This window comes from Uranotaenia lowii, chromosome 2, assembly GCF_029784155.1.
Source record: "Uranotaenia lowii strain MFRU-FL chromosome 2, ASM2978415v1, whole genome shotgun sequence".
Classification (NCBI taxonomy): domain Eukaryota; kingdom Metazoa; phylum Arthropoda; class Insecta; order Diptera; family Culicidae; genus Uranotaenia; species Uranotaenia lowii.
The window spans coordinates 116,185,863-116,207,314 of NC_073692.1; the positions used below are offsets into that span (position 1 = coordinate 116,185,863).

General features: G+C 34.0%; 2 protein-coding genes across 2 annotated transcripts in view; both read left to right on the plus strand.

Moving 5' to 3' along the window:
- LOC129749948 (angiotensin-converting enzyme) overlaps positions 1 to 21,452 on the plus strand; it is a 405,427-nt gene that overhangs the window by 316,454 nt on the left and 67,521 nt on the right. The window lies entirely within an intron of this gene.
- Positions 11,440 to 12,910, plus strand: LOC129749954 (serine protease snake-like). Its single transcript, XM_055745106.1, has 4 exons — positions 11,440 to 11,723; positions 11,796 to 11,834; positions 11,897 to 12,418; positions 12,481 to 12,910. The coding sequence occupies exons 1-4, from the start codon at positions 11,666 to 11,668 to the stop codon at positions 12,807 to 12,809; spliced, it is 948 nt and encodes a 315-aa protein (XP_055601081.1). The 5' UTR covers positions 11,440 to 11,665; the 3' UTR covers positions 12,810 to 12,910.

Here is a 21,452-nt window from a genome sequence, read left to right on the forward strand (position 1 = left end):
AATCACTAAATTTTTCAATGAAAATGATTTTGTAAAAATTGATAATATAGCATTTCGGGTTCAATGAACTAGGTGGATGTGAGTAGTCAATCAAGCTAAGCTAAGCTAAGCTAAGCTAAATGTATATGAAATGTATAATTTCACGTTCCCCGATGAATCTTTTTTCACTTTTTAAAGCCATATGCGTTCGAACTGAGCAAATTTTTAATTGCTTCAAATGAGGTTTTTTGTATGATTTTGTTTATTTTAATATGTTCACTGATTTTATTTTTGGCATTTCAGCAAATTATGATAGCTCCTTTTTAACGACTATAATTAACTATAATGAAAAATGTATGTTTATGTTTAATGTTTTAATGACTATAATCTTTATCTAAAAAAAATCGACACAATCCGTAATACTTTATCAGTGATTTTAGGACAAAAAAAAACTCCTTAACATTAAATCGAAACTTCTAAATCATATTCGACGAAACTAAAATGTTACACAGATCAGTGTTTTGGGCCAGTAAATAAAATGTCGATGAACAACTAAATTTATCTGCAGCTCATGTATCGTACTTATGCATTTTGAAGGAAATCATAAATTACCCAATTAGGCCTTTGAGGAAAATTGTGTTAAATACTTGTTCTTGCCTGTATCATAATGAAAAGAATGAACGTCATAGAAAAAGTACCTTGGGAGTAGGGCGTGTTATATGTAAAAAAAATCTAAGTGTGTTTCTACTCGGTGACACATTGAATTATGAACTCGCTTTTGGCAGTTGAATGACATTAAAGAATTTTATTTGAAACACTAGAAATTATTAGAAACACTAGAAACACATTTAGAAATTAAAAAAAGTATATAAGAAAACCTGTGCATCATAAAGTAAGTACCGGTAAAGACTTTAATTAGCACCATGTAAAGAATGTGAGAAATTTCCATAGAACTTGAAAACATGTATTAAAACCTCACTTAAAACTTTTCGATTTATTATAATTTGAATGTCCGATGTCTCAAACATTGTCATTAGAACTTAACTATGTTGGATTAAGATCTGCCAATGATCTAGATTAAACATCCCATAATTTTATGCGAGGAGTACCCTGGAAAAGTCGTGTATATTTCGAGTGATAAAAAAAGAATAAAGTGAAGAAAATCGATTGAAATTTTTCAATTCGAAGGATCCGAGATTTTTCAAGTTTGCTAGGACTAAAATTAATAAAACCGGCAATCTGAATGCTTAATCTGGACAAATTATTTGCGTATAGCAACAGAAATTATCTCACACATCATAATCAATTCTGTTTAGCTTCAACGGTCTGGGAATGAGACTGCGACCTTGGAAAAAAGACATAATTAATTTAAAATATAAGATTTAAAGATAAAATCATAACTCGAAAAAAATTATCTTAGGATCAATTTATCGTGTTCAGTTTCAAAGTAGAAACACAACTTAAATTATAAATCAATACCATCCCAGAAAATCGAAAAGGCACGTTATATGTCCAATTGTGATCTCGAGGGAGTGTATCCATCCGAACTACCTACTACTGATTTTCATCCGGCACTCTATATGTTTGTAAAGATTACTAGTCATATCGTGACTGTTGCAAATTTGGGTGCAATTTTGGCGTTTTCTTGTCGCCGACTGCCGATGCTGCTGCAGCTATTTAATAGTTAATTTCGTTCCTAAAGGTCACTCCTCCAAACCCGCAAGGTCTAACTTACTTGAATGGGCTCGAATCGGCAGAACAAGATCTAAATTGAACACACTATACAGTATACGGAACGTTAAACGTCTCACATTCACACCAAGCGAAACTTCTGCCATCTACTCTGAATGATCATCCATTTACCGACTGTAGTAAAAGCCCAGCTGCTGGAAGCAATTTGCGCAATGAGCACCATAAAGTATTTTATTGAACGTATTACCGGGGCTCGACTGTAATAATTGCAGTCGCAAATCCTTCATCTCAATAATGATTGATATTGAGCCTCAAAACACAGGAGGTGGACATGAAAGCTGTTCGGGTAGCTAAGAACATAAAAGCTCGAGTTGTCCCGTGGCCATTTTTGTGATTAATTTGTACCAAACACAGACGACCGCGCAAACTTGCCCTTACAACTTAGCGAAAATGGATTTTGCGCAGAACTGTTTACAAACCTGCTGTAAATTTAGTTTGTCAATTGGCTTGTTGGAAAAGTTTTCCTGTCGGAAAGATTTTCGTTGACCTTCCGGGCAACTTGCCGAGCACGTGCGGCCTTTAATTATGCTTAAAACAACATCTCTCTCGCTGGCCAAACGACGAATTAAGTTGCCGCACTTAAACAGGTGTCTTTGCTATGGATTTGAACCTAAGTAGAACATGCCACTTAAAACAACCTGGTGAAGAAGTTTGGAATCGTTAAAATTCCACAAGTAAGTAACTAGGTAGTAGGTAGAAGGTTCTCCGATTTGAGATGGCAAATTAAGCTCTGGACAGGTGACTGCTTGCTCTTGCTCGCTGAGATGATCTTTCGTTATGTTCTACTGCACTTATTATGAGTTTGGAATCGGACTTGAAGGCAGTCGAAGTCATTAGCATCCGGGGCGGACTCTAGAACAGGTCTGATAAAATCAGACCATTTGAAACTAGCTTAGGTGATATGAAATTAGTTGTTTGAGTCAAAATTGACCGTAGAGTTAACCCAAATGAATAGATTAAAATTTTGGCTGATCGATTGATTGTAAAAGTAATGGTTTCCTTCGGGTCAACTCATAAAAAAGTTATAAATGATTTCTTCGGCTTGTTACGTTCTGGATCGTTGAATGCAAAGCTACCATAATATAATATCATAATAAAATTGAGAAAAATATTAAAGGTGGATGTTAAGTTGATACCTCAAGTCAAAAATTATGAAGTGCTCCGAAGATTTTAAGTTTTCATCCAATCGCTCCCAAACGTATTGAGAAAAACTATAACCAATACATTTTCATGGCTCTTTCCATATCATCCAGATGTGCATTCTCTTAGTCAAACATCAAATGTCATTTACATTTCTTTACAGAAAACGGAGTAAATAATAATGTGTGAAATGCTTTCATCCGGCCGATAACGTACCAGTTCAACACCTTATTTAAATGATCGAAGCCCATCTGGTTCGGGGTTTTGACGTCAATGTCATAGACGTCGGACCCTAAATTGACAACAAATTCGAGACAGCAAAATAGAGACGAATTCTTTTCCTCTCTTAATATAATCGATTTTTTCTAGTGTTTTTTTTTTTAATGTGTTCTATGATTATGCATCTATAAGTCTGCACTCTGTGGCTGGTGTTGATTCGAGCTCTGGAATTCCACTTTAAATGAATCATCCTTTCTCGATCGCGTTTTGTTCAGGGCGTAATGTCACAGAACAACATTTTATCTTAACTTTTAGAAATTCTGCAATCAGAATTGAAGAAGAAAGATTTTTTTTTCGTAGTAGTTTTAGTATGTATTTAAAATAAACAAAAAACGGGGAATTTCATTTCACATTAGAGTATGTTGAATTTTAAATTTTCTTGAATTTTAAAAACCCTGTAGTCTTAAAAGTTTCCTATTGGGTTAATACAATCGACAGAATTTTGCTCATATTTAAAATTGAATTTAGGTAACCGAGTTTTGATTTGAAATTTTCTATGAAAAAATGCAAAGATTTGTTCGGAATATGTGTTTTTTTGGTTTTTCTTGATTATTTTGTTCTCACGTAATACAACTGAAATTCCAATAAACGGAGCTTACTGGCTACAAAATAGTTATAATGCCTAAAACAAAAAGCTCTTTTTTTCTCGTAAAGAATATTGCAACACTGCCAGATTCTCCGTTCAATTTTCAGAAATATTATTTTTAAAAGAAAGTTACCGATTTTAGTGTCTTGAATTCTTCTGATGAAATGATCAACTCTAAATTCTGTTTAACATATTTGAAAAAATAAATGAATCAGGATTACCCGAAACCATGATTCCATGATTATGCAAAAATTTAACTTAAATCAGGTCGAACTGTCTTTTTCAATAACATTTTAATTAGAAACAAATACGAACATGCAAAATAAATTGTACAAAGCACTTTTTGAATTAATCTGCACGATTGTAAACGACAAACTTTATTCAAAATGTTATTTAAAAAATTCATTGTAAGTAAAAAATGCAGCTGAACCTGTAGGTCATTTTATCAGAACGTTTGAAGAATCTCAAATCAGTAACTTTCTTGTTAAAATTATATTTCTGAATCTGGAATCCGGCAGTGTTGCTAGAATCTTTGAATGAATAAAAAAAACGCTGTGATTGGGACGTTATAACGATTTTCTCGCTTTTCCAACCGAATTGCTGTCTTGGGCAAAGTTGCAGCAAGAGAATTTTCCAGTAAGCTCCATTTTTCATTCATATCACGTGAGAACAATATCTTCAAGAAAAAAATAAAGAGTGATATTCTCCGAGTAAATTTACGCGTTTTTCCATACAAAATTTCAGATAAAAAAAAACGAGTGTCTAAAGCTCATTTAAAAAATCTGCAAAAATTCTTTCGTTTGTTACGACCAGAAGTTAAACTTTTTGAGTAAGATTTAAAAAGAGAAGAGTTAAAAATCGTTTCTTCAAATACAGTTTAAATGATTTAATAAAGTCGATAAGATTTTTGATCAATAAACAAATTTTTCAAGGTTCAAATCTTAAAATATTGATAATTGTAGATACATATATTTAGGATAGCAGTGCAAAAAAAAGTAGTCTTATTGAAATAGTTTTGATTTTTGCCGGTAATAAATATTTCAGGTTAAAAACCTTAAGCCTGCATATTTATTACTTACTCACTTACTTACTTACTTACTTAGTTAAGTAATAAATGTGCAGCCTTAAGGTTTTTAACCTGACATATTCCCAAAATATTCAAAACAATTTCAATTGCATTAGAGAAATATTTCAAATGAGCGTTTTAGCAATGTTCTGTAAGAGTTTTTGCTTGAAATAGACTTACATCACACCAGCATTTCTGTTTTATTTTGTATACTAGGCTAGAACAAATGAAATCACATAAAAAATGTTGAGTTGACTTTTGGACCAAAATAAGTTTCAAAACATTGACCCAAGAACAAGTTCCAATAAGGAGTTGATTGGAAGAATTAATTTGTATGTTGGGGCATTTCAAGTCTATTTTTCTTTATTTTTTGTAAAAAAAGCTCTCTTCAGACGTGTTTTTAAACTTGGAATGACACATGATTTCTTGAATATTTTTTTTTTTCAAAGACATGTGTCATTTTAAATTTTATTCAAAAGGTGTATGAATTCTTAAATTCCGCTTTATTTTCTTTTAGCTTTTACTACAATTTTCTACTAGTGCACAGTGGTTCAAATTCCCAAAAAGCTGGAAAAAAGTCCATTTTTTAAGTCAGCGACAACCGAATTTTTTATGTAGGAATCGTATCTCCAATATTCTGGGAACATTATGATGTAATTAGATATTTTCTAGGACTTTTTATACGCCTTCCATGAATCAAACAAGAACGACAACTGTAACACAAAAATAGAAAATAGGATTTTTTATTGTTTACCCCAAACAATTAAAAAAAGGCATGTATAATTTGAAAAATTCATAAATGTCTATACCGAAGTGATCATTTATAATCTATTTTACAGTTTTAAGATGAAAAACACAATCAATATCATGAACTAAAGAAAAGAAGTAAAAATATAAAATTAAGTTTCAAGTAAAAGTAATTGCACTAAAATCCGTACATCATCGGCTTCATAATATTAATTTCAAATAACTTTTTCTCATATTGAAGTAGAATAAATTTTTTAACAATCATCTGAACTTCATTTTTGCCTAAGAATTTAAATACTGTTGATATTTTTGAATTCATGAATTAAAGATGAAAAACTACTTTTTTCAGGATAAGTTTTAATTTCATCGACGGTTTCAGACCAGATTTTTGCATCTTATTTTTTTTAGTTTTTTTTTATTTCTATGGCTAATGATTTCTAGAAGTTTTTACCACAACTGGTATAAAATAGTAGAAATTATGAATTTTTTTGTTACATTAATGCTTCATTAATGTTCTAATAAATAATAAAGAAGAACTGCAGTGTTCAGCAGAAAAATTAGAACAAAAATATGGGAAGAACAAAACATGATGAATCGAACACGATTCAGGTTAGTTTGCTATCGATCATTTGCAATTCACTTTTGCCAACAATATCGTTCAAGAGATTATTATAATAATGGTGGGTTGAAAACTGTAAAAGCTAGGATTATTTAACCTTGAAAGTAATGCTTGCCCTTTGAATAAAATTGAAGAATCACAGTGTACAGGAGGGTGACTAAAATTGGGCTTAAAAATAGAAATAAAACATTTTATAAAACACTCCAGGCTTATAATGATCATTGTATCAAACGAAAGTAACAAGCAAAATTTAAGCGAGATTAAACTGCTGTTGTGACTCGCATTGAGTCTGAAGTGCAAATGAGATTGTAAGACATTTGACTCAGTATAAAAACTGCATTCTCATCAAAAGTTGTTTTTAACGAATCGTTTTCTTTTGAATATTGATGTTTTTAATTTTATAAAATTTTAAATAAAGACAAATGTTTCAACTCCAGATCGCATCACGATAAGCGTTATAAAAACAAAGCTATTGCGGTTCCTAGTATTAACTGATTTTCTTAATCATTGAGCTTTTTCAATAAAATAACCTCCAGTGTTTCTACAATCAGAATATCAGAAAGATGATGAATTCAAATGGATATAAATTATTCCAGATAATTCAAATAATTTTAGATAATTTTACCCTCTCAGACTGCAGACAGGATTCACCAACTGGTTTTTTAATTTTAGGATAAGAAGATATTTTTATGCAATTTTCTTCGTTTAAATAGCTCTATAACTAGATAGAGATAATTTTGAAAGTTTCTCAAAGTTTTAGATATGATCGTTGAGCTACCAGTTCAATTAAAAAATATTGAAAGTAAGAACTAAGAGAATTAGCACCTCTGAAATTAAAAAAAACACTTAAAATAAATGTTTTTTAAAGATTTTGAATAGGAAGTTTAAAAAAAATGTATGGGGGATCACCGACCAAATATTTGATTTGTGGTGGAAATGAACCGGGAAAAACTCTACTTTCTGCCCATGCAAAATTAGCGTTTCTGTATTTTTTTTAAGTCCTTCTACGAAACACACCGTGGGATGATTTCGTGCACGCGTTTAGTGGAACTTACAGCATCTTAGAAAAACTAATCATGAAAAAGTGTGAAACTATACAGCGAAAAGAAACAAGGTCTTTAACAAGGTTTCAGCTGAAGTCTTTTTAGAAATTTTTAAATACAGTGGAACCACGCTTATCCGAGCTCCGGTAATCTGAGCTTCCGCGAGTTAAAGTTTCACCGATGTGATAACCTTTTTAAAAAAAACCGAACTTATCTACTCGCTAGTCTAACACGAACTGATTTATTCAAAAATTATTTAATGCAATTGCAGTTCACACTCAAGCTGCTTCTGCCAAAAAGGTGCCAGGTTACATGATGGTTCCCATCGACTCGAAATGATATGCTCAGCAACTTCGCCGTCCTCGTGCAGCCACGCTTTTTCCAATAACCAACGTCAGCAACCTATCGATGTCGCCTATCGGCTAGCTCCGTTGCTAACTCGCGTAATCCGAGCCTCCATATCCATACAAAATCCATGCTTCCAAGTTTTATCACCGTTATATATTTTTATGCAACTAAATTGTTGTTTTCGGCGATTTTCAGTGTATTTCGTGTAATCAGAGATTTCATTTATCCGATGTGGTCGGGGGAAAGAGGGTTCTACTGTAAATAATACTTGAATATATCATTCTCAGGGGAAATCACCATATTTACAAGCTTAAGAAACTGAATTTCCATAAGTTAACACATGGAAAAGATATAAAAACATTATTATCGTTTAAAGATAAAAAGAATACTAGGATATAACTATTTAAGCTTGTGGGGCCTCAAATTTTTTTCGTGTTCAAGGGAATTTATTTTAAACTTCTTTTAGTACAAACTTCATAGCTATTTGTGACATGAAAAATAAAATACAGTAAATAATTCCAATCACTTAGGCCAAACATGAGCCATATTTTCTATAGTGATAAATACAAAGCCTCCAAAATTATTTTAAAAAAATTTACAAAAGTAATTTGCACTGCATAAAACAGCCTATTTAGGCTGTGTGAGAACATTTCAAGTCGTAATGCCTCATTTCTATAAATTTGGCATATGGCATGCATGTTTTTGGTGAAAAAAGGATATCAATTCTAACTGCTTCAAAGGGCGAGGACGGTGAAGAAAAGCTGATTGACAATGAAGGTCACTCTTCCTGGCAATGAAAATCTTCTTCACCATGGAAAAGATCACCAGTACAATGTTTGCAAACTTTTAGGAAGCTTATTTTCAATTAACTTAATAAGCACAAACTACAGCTAGCAATAGTACAAGATAAATGAAAACACAGATAAGAGTTTCTAGACACATTTTTAAAGCTTTCATTTGGTTTCCAAATTTCATTCATCGCCCATTCTTCTCATGCGTGAATATTATTTCCATCATATGAATAACCGAGGTATTCACACTAACGATACTGGAATATTTCTGTCATGACATGATCCAAGACTGATCATTTCTTTGGGATAGTCGGATAGTGATAAAAATAAATTTTGCCATCTTTATGAAAGAAAAATATTTTCAAGCCTTTTTGTACCCTTCCCACTTTAGAAAAAAAGGGTGGAGAATCCATACGAGTTAAACATAAACTTAGTCATAATTTGAGTCATCATGAAGCTTTAAAACAGATTCAAAATTTAAGATCTTGAAGAACAAGTTTAGAGATCAAGTTTCAGTAATATGTAATCATCTTTGAATTGAAATTTAGAAATCCAGCTGGAGTGTAGCACTCATTTTAAAGTTTTTTCTTCTAAATTATGTTGAGGTTTGATATAAAATAATGTCTACAAACATAAACATTTAAGTAAATTTTTACAAATTACAGTTATTTTTGGAAAGAACAGCAAAGCACACCGAGTCGGCTAGTTTTACTGTAAAAAATGCCTTTAAAGTTCTAAAAGAAGAAATGATCTCGTGTGAGATTTCTTACACATAGTTAAAAACATCAGTATCCTTTCCAAAAGGCGCAAATAGCTTAGAGTAAGGTGGGGTAATAGTACGAGTCGGGTAAAAGTACGTTTTGAGCTTACACAGAAAAAAATTGACTATTACGTGTCACTGAAAACAGCAATCTTTAAAATAAATCATCTGTAATAAACAAAACCTATAATTTTAAATTGTTTTCCTTGAAAGTTAACGGAGATTTATTTATTATTACGGCAAATGTCCTATAAAAAAGTTGTTCACTGAAAATTAAATGTCACGTAAGCATGTTTTCCACCTTTAAAATTACGGTAATTGTCTTGCTGCTTTTTGTTACAGGACATTTGCGTAATTTTACAGGAAATAATTTTTGCTGTGTATCACAAACCTAGAACAGTAAAATTCAAAACTCTGGCGTGGATGGATGATGATTCAGTCTGTCTACATTACTCGCTAACTTTCAGCTACTCAGTTCAGAGTGACGGTTACTCAGTTGTCGCCAAAACCGCACTTACTCAGTTCTGACTAAACAGCCTTTACTCAGAACTGACTAACTGCCCTTTTCGCGACTTCTGAGTCAGGGTTACTCAGAATGCGTGAATGATTTCGGAACGGTTTTTGACCGGATTTTTTATGCTGGAAAAGTAAAAACCTGTACAATTGTTGAAAAAGAATGATGGATTTGTTGATGCAATAGAAAACAAGTCAAAATATTTAATTTGAAAAATCTTTATTCAAAAAAAATCCGTTTCGTTGATCCATTTCTTTTTTCCGCGACGGATGTTTGATGCACCTCGGATTCGTTAAGCAATCATCGCAATTCCCTGTAAAATAATCAAAATCATGTTATTATTATAAGATTAACCTTAAAAATGTACATTTACCATAAAAATTTCCTAATTCTTTGTTGTCGAAAACAAACAAAGTCGACTGCCTCGCACAAACTCATCCAACTTTACTCAGTTGTCGCCTACAAGCACTCGAATTCGCTGAGTGCCAATTTTCGAGTCGTCTGAGTAGCCGTTATTCGGAAAACTGAGTCATTTTAGATCAAGCGACGGCTGCGCTATAGACAAGGCGATGTCTGAGTAAAATGGAGTCGGGCTCTGAGTATTTCAAAATTAGCGAGTAAGACCTAATTTTTTTCGTATAAGTTGAAAACACACCGAAAGAAGATGTAAAGTTGTTTTTAAGCATAAATTATGTAATATCAAGAATAACGGCAATCATGTTTAAGCCATCAAAATTCTTGTCTTCCGTGAAAGTGTTCATTTGTCTATTTGGTTGTTTTCAACCACTATCGAATGCCAAAGAAAGATTTTCAATAATGTGTCTCTGTTAAGCATAATTAACAGTGAATCACAAGAAATCTTGAAGGGGCAAAAATACGAATGATATACAGGGTCCACCGAAATAAATCTGAACGAAAAGGTTTAACTTAAAAAAAAATCTACCAACACCAACTCGCGCCAAAAATTGCATAACCGTCCAGTTCGGCGATTATGGAACTGCAATTTATGATTTTAAGACAAAAAACTTTAACAGATATTTATTCTTTTTTTACATAATCTCCTTTATAATTTTACTATACTAATGAATAACTTTCTTTTTGAATAAAGACCTGAATTTTCGAACGTTAAATTGGCACTTTCACGGCTCACTCGACTTTCAGAGGAAGTGATGGTTATTATCGCGCAAAACAGAATCTTTCTTTTTTTATATCTTTTCCTAATAGATAGCCAGTTTTTATAAGCTCAAGCCCGGTAGGATGCATTTTACGATGTTCATCCCACATCCGATTATAAAGATACTTTTTTGTGAAAAAGTATCAGCTACCGTTCATCAATAAATGCACGAAAACAAACGAATTCAAAAAACAATCTACTATCTCAAAATCAATATTGAAGTGTTATTTCGGGCGATAAACGGCGACTCGATAGTAATTGTTCAATTCACAGAATGAAGCTAAAATTTTTTTCGTTTTTGTTTTCGTTCTTGCTTTATGACCTCTTGTGAATCTCGTATCTTTTAAAATCAAAATTTCTTAAACAGATTTCGATAAATACCGATGTGGCTAACCACCTTTCATTCGAAAACCGTTTGAATTCTGTTCTGTAAATTTAAATCACAACTTAATAATTTTTCCATTGGCCATTTTGACAACTTACTCTGGGTCGGCAGATTTCAAGATCATTGCCGCCAGCAGCAGGAACAACAAAAACACACCAGATCTCTTATAGTCCGGCTGTATTGGAAACCGGTTCCGAGCTTATCAATAAGCTCAAGTGTCTACTCTTAGCTAAGGAGGACTTACTCAGAGTCGAACTATAAACCGATTCAAACGATCGATCTGATCGGCTCACACTTACGCAAATGGAACTCCCATTTACGCGCGATCTGGCTCTGTCTTTCTTTCACGGGAACATCTTCACGGCTGATCGACGAAACGTTCACGATGATACCAACTCAGACAGGACTAGCTTTGTGGCAGCGGGCTAGCTAGCTAGCTCTGGTTTCCGAAGTCATTGGACATTCAGTCAGTACTTCCCGAGATGATGTCAACTGGTAGACTTGTGTTTTCGGTGGCGCTCGCGCTTTGTATGCTTCAAGGTAATCCTGGACGCGTTCGGACATAGTGGTTTTGTTTTGATTGATAAGTTGTTTGTTTTTTTTTTGTTCCAGTTTTGGACCTGGCTGCTGGTCAACAAGTCGCTATCAGAAGTAATTTGTGCTTTGGATTAGTTTGTAGGAGGTTGTTTACTGATTATAACATCTTTTTATAGAATGCGACGAATACCGGCAGTTAACGATTAAGAAGCAGACGCTTATCACGTTATCAATCCGGCCTATGGCAGTTAATTTCAATAAATACAAGTGTCCTAATATTGTTGATCTGATTGTTGGTGGTGAGGAGGCTAGGATTGGAGAGTTTCCTCATCAAGCAGTCATCGGGTATCCTTCGGAAGAGAACCCTCGAATACCGGCCTTCAGATGCGGAGGTACGTTGATCAGTGAACGATTCGTCCTAACGGCGGCGCATTGCGTTAAAGATGCGAAACCTAGCGTGGTTCGTTTGGGTGAAACCGATCTGAAGGACGAGGACGATGAACAGGTAGATTTCGACGTCGAAGATGTCATTATGCACCCAGAGTACACCTCCCGTAGAGCCTATCACGATATAGCCCTTATCAAAATGGCTCAGGATGTGGTGTTCACGAAGATGATTCGGCCCGCGTGTTTGTGGATCGGTAGCAACTTCAATATGTCCACAGCGATAGCCTCAGGCTTCGGAAAAACTGATTTCCGTAAGTAGTTCAAGGAAATTTCACTCGCTCCTAAAAATGACCACAACAAATCTCTCTCACAGACAGCACCACAAACTCGGACACCCTACGCAAAGTCCAGCTAGACATTCTAGCCCAAAACGAATGTGCGGCCCTGGCAGCAAATCGAAAGTTTAACCGAGGCATCATTGACAGTCAGGTGTGTGTAGGAAGCCGCGAAGGAGGCAAGGACACCTGCCAGGGTGATTCCGGAGGTCCCCTGGAAACGGTTACCGATCAGCAGGGTTGTACCTTCCACGTGCTGGGAATTACTTCCATTGGTGGGCCCTGTGGGTTTGGGAAATCGGCATCGATCTATACCCGGGTGTCCAGCTATGTGGATTGGATCGAGCAGCATGTTTGGAATGATTAAGTATAAATGCATTTAAGGATCAACAGATGAATCTCATGGGAAATGACTACACTTTAAATGTTATTTTAAGGTTTAGGAATAAAATTCATATTTAAATGGAATGGTTTAAAAGGTGTCTAATTAATCTCTTTTTCTGAACTTGCATAGTAATTTAAATGAGATGAAAGGCAATGTAGGGGGTTCATTGGATATCTTTACATATCTGGAAACATGGTGTTCATCGATAGACAACATAAAACACTTGAATTTTCTATAGCATGACCACCAGGACCCATTTGGAATGAAATTTAGTATGTACGATTGCTCCATACTTAATCTTCCAGAACAGCAAAGGTCCCAAGCTAATCATGTCGTACAAAAGTTGCTATTGAAAACTATTCCCTACATAGGGTAAGTGCTCCGCTGCAAAAAATGATTTTTTGCTCCCTTATGTTTTTTTCGATGTCTTTTGGGTCCCCAAGCATCAGATCATTTGAGATAATTTGGTTGATTCCCCCTACTTCCAACGCGTTTCAATTTTGAGTGAAAGAAGAAATTATTGCGTATCAAATCATCCAGAAATTCAAAAAAGCTTGAAATGAAGTTTATCTTTAATTATTGATTTTTCCTATTCTTAGGCTTATTTTTTTTGATAATATGAGAAGGAGCTTAGTTTTTCTAGAAAAAGTAAAAACCATTCAGAAAAGGGAAATTTAAAATTTGGAAAATAGGCACAACGGAACCAATCAAACGACGAAAACTTTCGAAAATTTCGGAAAGCAAACTCTACAAATATTCAAGCAGTTTTCCTGGCGGACTTCTGAAGATCTGGAATCGACATTTCATTTGGATTTCCCGGTGAGACCGTTCCTTTGTATTTATTTTTCACGTTTGTAAGCGTTCTCTGAACGTTAGTGATATTTTGCCTCTATTATTTTTATGCCGTTAAACAGTATTAAATGGAATTTCACACAACTTACAATCATGCATGTTTGGCGATGGATTTTTTCATAAAAAGACGATTTAGGAAACAGTGTAAGTGATAACGGTTTTTTTATATACGGAGTTGACTTCGTATAAGTGGTGATAATAGTTTTCTCATTTTGATTATTCCAGAGTTGTTCCAGACTTTTCAATTATTCTAGAAAGATTGATTTAAGTAAAGATAATTAAAACTTTATCCATTTGAGTTTAACTTTTCAATAACAGTAGAATTTTCTATTCGTTTTGGAAGGATGGCATATTAATTTAAATCCCGATAAATTCAATTAGAAAAACTTTCCTAAACTAATCACAGTTGGTTAGTATTTGTGATTTGATTTTATTTACTTTTCTTTTATTTTTCTGGACCAATTGTAAGTTTAAAATAAGAAATATCTAAATATTTGAATAATTTTAAAAACTCATAATTTTAATGTTAGAATATCTGATGTTTTTAAATTTTTTTAAGTATATAGGTGTTGGAAACTTGTGCCCGGAATGGTTATTTCTTGCTTTAAATTTTTTACAAACTTGAAAAATTGCGATGGAAATTTAAAATAGGGGATTTTCGAAGTTTTTTTTTGCTTTTGAGTTAGAAATTATGACTATTTGACAAGTAAAACATGAATATTAAAAATACAAATTCAGAGAAGTTGAATTATTTTATGTTTGCATCTGTTATCAAATATTGTGCATTTTGAAAGTATTAAGCTTTGAAAAATGTCAAAATTCAGGAACAGGTTAAATTCAACCTGATAAATTTTGAAAGTTAAAGATTCGATATGCAAATAATAGGGAAATGTCATATATTTTTCAATTATAAATAGAGAGGACCATCATGCTGTTAACTATTATGAATTTTCGGGTCGTGTTTTTGTTCGAAATGTACTACTTTTTCTATGAAAACAAAACGTGGCTTTTTACATGAAACACGATTTTCAATGTATGATGTTCACAAAGAGTGAAAAATGTTAATGGAATAGCTAAAAAGAAGTTAATTGTCCTTATTCCGAATTAAAATATTATTTTTTCAATAATCACTTCAAAAACCAATCGCCTGAATATAAGTTGCTCTTGTCACTCATATTGAAAATCTTAAGAATAAACTTTTTTTGAGATAGACAAGATTGCTGAAACATGTTGATGACTTATTTTTTCATATAAATTAGATCATGTCATATGTGCTACTTTTTATATGTCGAATTAATAGTTATTTTTAACTATCAAATTCTGTTTTATTTCCATCTCAAGATCTGCTGTTTGTTCTCTATTTTTCTCATCATTCTTTAATGATTCTGCTGCGACGAATCATTCATTGTCAAAATGTGTACATCAGATTTATTCCTTCGTTCTACAAGTAAATTTCAATCACTTCAAAAAACTGTTTCCAGTCGCGTTTTGTTTTTCTCAAAATATCTAGCATTTAAAAATAATAAAATGTTCTGATTGATTAGTAGTTACTCGAATTGGTAAATCGAAAAAAATATCAGATCTTTTCAAAAATAGTAAAAATTTTAACATTTATTTGTACATGCAATGAAGCTCAAAAAGAGGCAAGGAGAAGAAAAAATTAAAGAATTTTCAAATATTAATCACGAAAAACAGTTTGAGAAGTTTTTGTCGGCATATTATTAAAAATACATTCAATTCAAAATACTGTTTTTTTTTCAACCATGAAAGCCATTTGATAATTCTTTGATTAAACAGGGATCCATGTTAGGGAAAAAAGCTAGATTGATAGGGATGAAATGTGGATGGTAATAATTTTCTTTCAATACTTTACTCAATATATATTTTTTTAACGTTTATCGAATGCCTCGTAGAAGTAGGAGTTTCCTTATGAAATGTCTAGGAGCATAGGAGGTGTAGGAAAATACGATCGCACCATTAACCAAAATGGATCCTGATCTTTACCAATTCCTAACTAACACAACCCCTTCCTTTGATACTTGAATATAGATTCGCAGACGCACAGACGGTTTCCATAGTTGGTGATACTTACTTATTTCTGGTTCTGACTATTTCAAAATTATTTTTGGAGTATGCAGGAGCATGAAGTTGCTAGTTGAACCTAAAGAGTATCAAACTAACATTCCTTCCTTTTTCCCCATTGACTACTAGGACGTGGCCGGCGCCGTTATTAATCATTTCAAAAACTGAGAGCATTAGTTTTGTACAATTAGAACAGCTGCTAATCCCAAGCACTATTCTTTTGGACTTTGTGCAAAATTGATGGCCTCGATTAATCACGGAATAGCAACCATTGGCGACGTGGAACTTGTTCTGCTTAGCCACGCCAGCGATCATGGAATTCGAAATGCGCATGAATTGATAAAAAATAACAAAAAATCATCTTTTATCTTGAAGTACGTAATTAAATAGCATTACCATCCCCCGAAACAATTAAATAGCATTTCGAGTTCAATGGTTAAAGGTGGATATGAGTAGTCAAACAAGCTAAGCTAAGCTAAAAAGTAAAAACCATTCAGAAAAATCTGAATTCAACGAAAATTATTTAAAAAAGTTATGCTGGCTAGAGCTTTCACAAATTCCAAGAAATGTTGTTGACAAGACTAAATAAGTCATAAAATTTGTTGGTTCTGCAAAGCAGTTTTTTGTGATTTTTTATTTTCATCCTATGGTTAAACAGCTTTGAGTCAAAAACGCTAAAATGTAAAATAATATTTTTAAATAAGTTTATTTGAATCGTTAAAAAACCATAAGTTTTGATCAAGGATTAGTTTTTATTTAAAACTAGCTGACCCAGTGTGCTACACCTTCTAGAAATCAATAAATTGTGTAAAAATAATTCCATTATAAACAAATTTTCGATATCTTTACAATGAGAGCTTTCACATAAAACTATTATTGAAATACTAAGATGATTAGATTCTCTGAAGTTTTTAAAACTTGAACCAAAATTGTTTTTCAATAAATGTTTTGAATCTAATATTAAGAATTCGTTTCCTGCAATGTGGGGAGGGTCAACGAACTGCTATATATAATAACATTTTTGTAACCAAATAACATCACATTTCCCATCTGGCTAGATTTGCTTGATGAGTTTTCGAACAGTAGATACATACTTTCCTTCTTCCCGTTTCTCCTCTGAAAGAAAGAGGAGTCTTGTATCTTAAGCAAAAACTCTCATATAAAATATGGTTTGTATTCTTTGAAAATTTTTAAAAACTATACGGTTAAATCTCTCCCATTCCCGGCTATGTACTGCATGGAATCTCTTCTTAAAAAAATTAAAACATTTTTCGTACTCGAATACTTTTTCTTTCAAATTTGGTTCCATTTGTTGGATAAGTTCTTAAATTGTACAAAAAATTGTGCGGAACTCCTTTCTCCTCTTTTAACACCAACTGAAAGGTGGAAACTCGCCTATGTAGAATTTTATTGGATTTATTGGATGAGCTCTTGAATTTATCAAAACAAACGCATGGCAACTTTTCTCTCTTTTCTATGCCGTGAGAAGAACCAAATTATCTTAGAAATTTTTCTTGTATTTGAATACTTCTCCGAATTTGTTATCATCTGCTAGATTGGCACTCGAGTTAATAAAAAAAAATTATATGTTAGCTCCCCTTCCCATATCCTATCGAATCAGTGAAAGGAGGAAGAAGCCTTAAAAAATCATAGAAAAAAATCTTCTCAACTAAACTCTGCTGTTAAATTTGAATAATAAGTTCTCGAGTGTGTTGTATAAAAACCTCCCTACTCCTTCCCCTCTTTCTGTTGGGGAGAGGAAGGGGTCTCGAAATACGAAAAAAACATTTCCCGTACTCGAATCCATGATAAATTTGGTTTTTTTGTTCGATTAGTTCTCGAGTACAGCATAAATAAAACTGTTTGAGAGACCCCCATCCCCTTTTCTATCCCCAATGGAAGGACAAATGGGTCTCAAACATCGAAGAAACTTAACTCGCAGCCTTATACCTTCCTATGCGAAATTTGGATTTATTTGCATGATTAGTTATCGAATAATGTAATAGAGTGTATGGAAGCCTCCTCCCCCCTTTGTATCTCCCCAATCGAAGAGGAGGGAGTTCCAAATAATGATAGAAACATTTCTCGTACCCAAATATCCACCTATGTCAAATTCGGTTCCATTTACTTGATTAGTTCTCAAATTTTGCAAAAAAATGTATGGGGCCCGCCCCTTTTCTATCTCCAATCTCGAAGGAGGGAAGAGTCTCAAACTATCTTTAAAATGTTTTTCCTACCCATATACCCTCACATGCCAAATTTGGTTCCATTTGCTTGACTAGTTCTGGAACTGTGCGACAAATGTATGGGAGCCCCCCTCCCCACTTACTATTTCCCCATTGGAAGAAGGGAGCATTTCTCGTACCCAAATACATTCTCATATAAAATTTGGCTTCAATTGCATGTTCGGTTCTCAAGTTATGCAAAAAATTGTCATTTGTTTGGGAGAACCCCGCCCCCCCTTCCTGTCAGAGGGAGGGATCTCAAACCATAATAGGAACACTGAATGTTCTCTTACATATCATATGTTATCTCTAATTCCGCATTATATGCAATTCAATATTAAATACCGTAAAAATGATCCTATATTTCTTGTATTGAAAATATGGTGCAAAGTCTGAAAAAAGTCAAGACAATAGGAATTTGCAAATATTAGAACAGATTATTGAGTGATATCTTTAGTTCAACTTATTTTCATGTAATATCTTCCATTCGCTTTTAATATGACAGCTTTTAAATTCTGTGTGTTCAGCATGTTTAGTTCAAACATTTTTAGTGTAGTTTTTTCTACACAAATTTAATTCCAAAAGTTACTAACTTTACTTGATTTTACACTATATCTTATCAAAATATAAACAACCTTCTTCGGTCGTTAGTTGTTGGATATTTTAAATCACAGTTTTTCCATAAAATATACCACCTTATATCGGTTGATCTTACTTTTAGATTGCCGTATTGATGTTCTTGTAACCCTAATCCGCTCTTCAGTGTCAATACGACTTATTGGAAGTTTGGCGACTTGTAACTTTATTCGGGTGCATCCGAATAAAAAAAAAATCTTTACGAACCCTCAATGATCTCTTGGGATCTAAAATTTTGCATCATTACCTTTTATCGAGTCATTTGACACTATTCGCTTATCTAATTATACCAGTAGAATCGATATAAAATTTCCTTTCTTACTTACTTACTTAATGATCCCGCGCCGATCCTCCGGTGCATAGGGCCGTGGTAAAAGACCTCCACTGTTGACGATCCGGAGCCAGCGTCTTCACCTGGTCCCAGTCAAGATTCTCGTCGACAGTTCGGATTTCAGCGGCTAGGCTTCGCCGCCACGAATTTCTGGGTCTGCCTCTTCTTCGATGACCTTCTGGATTCCAATCTAGCGCCTCTCTGCAAATCTCGTTTTCATCTCTACGCAGCGTGTGCCCAATCCATCTCCACTTACGTTCCCGAATCTCGATTTCTAGCGCCTTTTGATGACACCGGCGATGTAGTTCCTCATTCGAGATCCAGTTGCCAGGCCACCAAGCGCGGATGATATTCCGCAGGCAGCGGTTTACAAATACTTGCAGTTTTCGCGTCGTTACCGCATATGTGCACCAAGTTTTTTTTTTTTTTTTTGTAGCGGCCCACCACACTCCCCCACACCAAGAGGCTCAATTGAGCCCCCTGGTAATGGACGCTACTGTTCTCAGCACGTCTGGCAGCAAAACAAAGAAATTTCAACGCGAACAAAATTTTAATCATGCTGAGAACACAAAAGTTTATTATTTACTGCGAGGAAATGTATGCTATAATTAAACAATATTACGATAAGGATCTCAATGGAAGAAAATTTCCTTTAAAGAGATCCATTTCTTTTTTTTAATAATGTTAACTAATCAAATATTATGCTACATTTACTTAAGTTTACTTATTAATAGTTAAAAATACGACAAAAGAAAACTACGATGCTACAAAAACAAACAAAATTTGATTTAAAAAAACTGGTTGTTGATCGACTTTTTTAACGATTCAATTTTTCTTTTAATAACTGTACTACTTTGACTTTAAACATGGAACGGTTGTTGATGGTCTTTATTTCAGTAGGTAAAGCGTTGTATATTGTAGGTCCTATAAAAGAAATTCTTTTTTGCCCTAAAGATGTCATGGATCGGCATCGTTGCAAGTAATTATTTTGACGGGTATTGTGGGTTCTTAATCCCGTAGTAAAATTAAGGTTTTGGTTATTGCTACTCGAGTGTATATTATCATGAACATATATAACGGTTTGCAAATTACAGAGTTCGGTTATTGGAAGAATGTTGTGCGTTCCCAGAGAGTATAGCTGTTGGGTAGGAAAAAGCAGGGGTAGTCTGAAGATGTTTTTCAAACATCTATTCTGTAGGGTCTGAAGTTTTTGAAGATGTGACAAGGAGGCTCTTCCCCATATCAAAATAAGATAGTTTAGATGAGACTGAATAAATGCATAGTAAAACTTTAAAAGAACATGTTGGGGTACTAAGTTTCTTAATTTCCACAAAACACCGCAAAGAGGAGAAATTTTTTTTACTAGGTTCTCTGTGTGACAACTCCAAGAAAGTGTTTCATCCAAGAAAATTCCTAGGTACCTACTTGAAGTAGTGAACTCTCTCAATAACAATTCCATCCATAATTGGGTCATTATTTGACAGTATTTTTTTATGTGAAGAACGAAACAACATATATTTGGTTTTTGTATAGTTTAGAGAAAGCAAGTTGCATTTAAAATATTTTGATAGTAACTTCAAATCATTTTCAATTTGTTGAGTTATAACATTCGTTGATGCAGCTGAATAAAAAATAGCTGTATCATCAGCAAATAATCGAGCTGTGCCTTTCAGTGGTAAATTACAAAGATCGTTTACATACAAAAGAAAAAGTAACGGACCAATGTTGCTTCCTTGGGGTACACCAATATCAATGTTTCTCAAATCGCTTCTAGTATTTTCGATCGCTACGAATTGTTTCCTTTCCGATAAATAACTGCGAAGGATGTTGTTAGCAGCACCTCTTATTCCGTATTCATTCAATTTGGACAATAATATGTCGTGGTTTAGTGTGTCGAAGGCTTTTTTAAGATCCAAGAACAAAGCACCAACGATATTCTTTGAATCAATTTTTGAAATAGTTTGATATTTTTGATAAGTTTCGCACCCGTACAGCAATACGGATTTGACGTTTGAGTTGAAGATTCGGATTTTTGTTCGTAGAGAGATCTGGCGTGACCGCCAGATGTTTCGGAGACTCGCAAACGCAAATCGGGCCTTTCTGATCCGTGTTTCGATGTCTTTTCTGGTACCACCATCAGGCGTAATCTGGCTACCAAGATACTGGAAGCACTCCACTTTCTCAACTTGTTGCCCAGCTACCATGAAACTGGAGGGATTTCCTGTGTTGATCTCCATCGACTTGGTCTTTCCGACATTGACTTTGAGACCTGCTGCCTTGGAACTTTCGGTGAGGTCGTCGAGTTTGCTCTGCATATCTGGTTGTGTTTGGGCGAGCAAAACAATATCGTCAGCCAGGTCAAGGTCGTTCAGTTGCTCCATTGTTGAAGGATCCCACGGCAATCCTCGGTTCGGTGCACAGTCAATCGATCCAATCAGAATCTCATCCATTACGATTAGAAAAAGTAGCGGTGATAGAATACATCCTTGTCTCACTCCA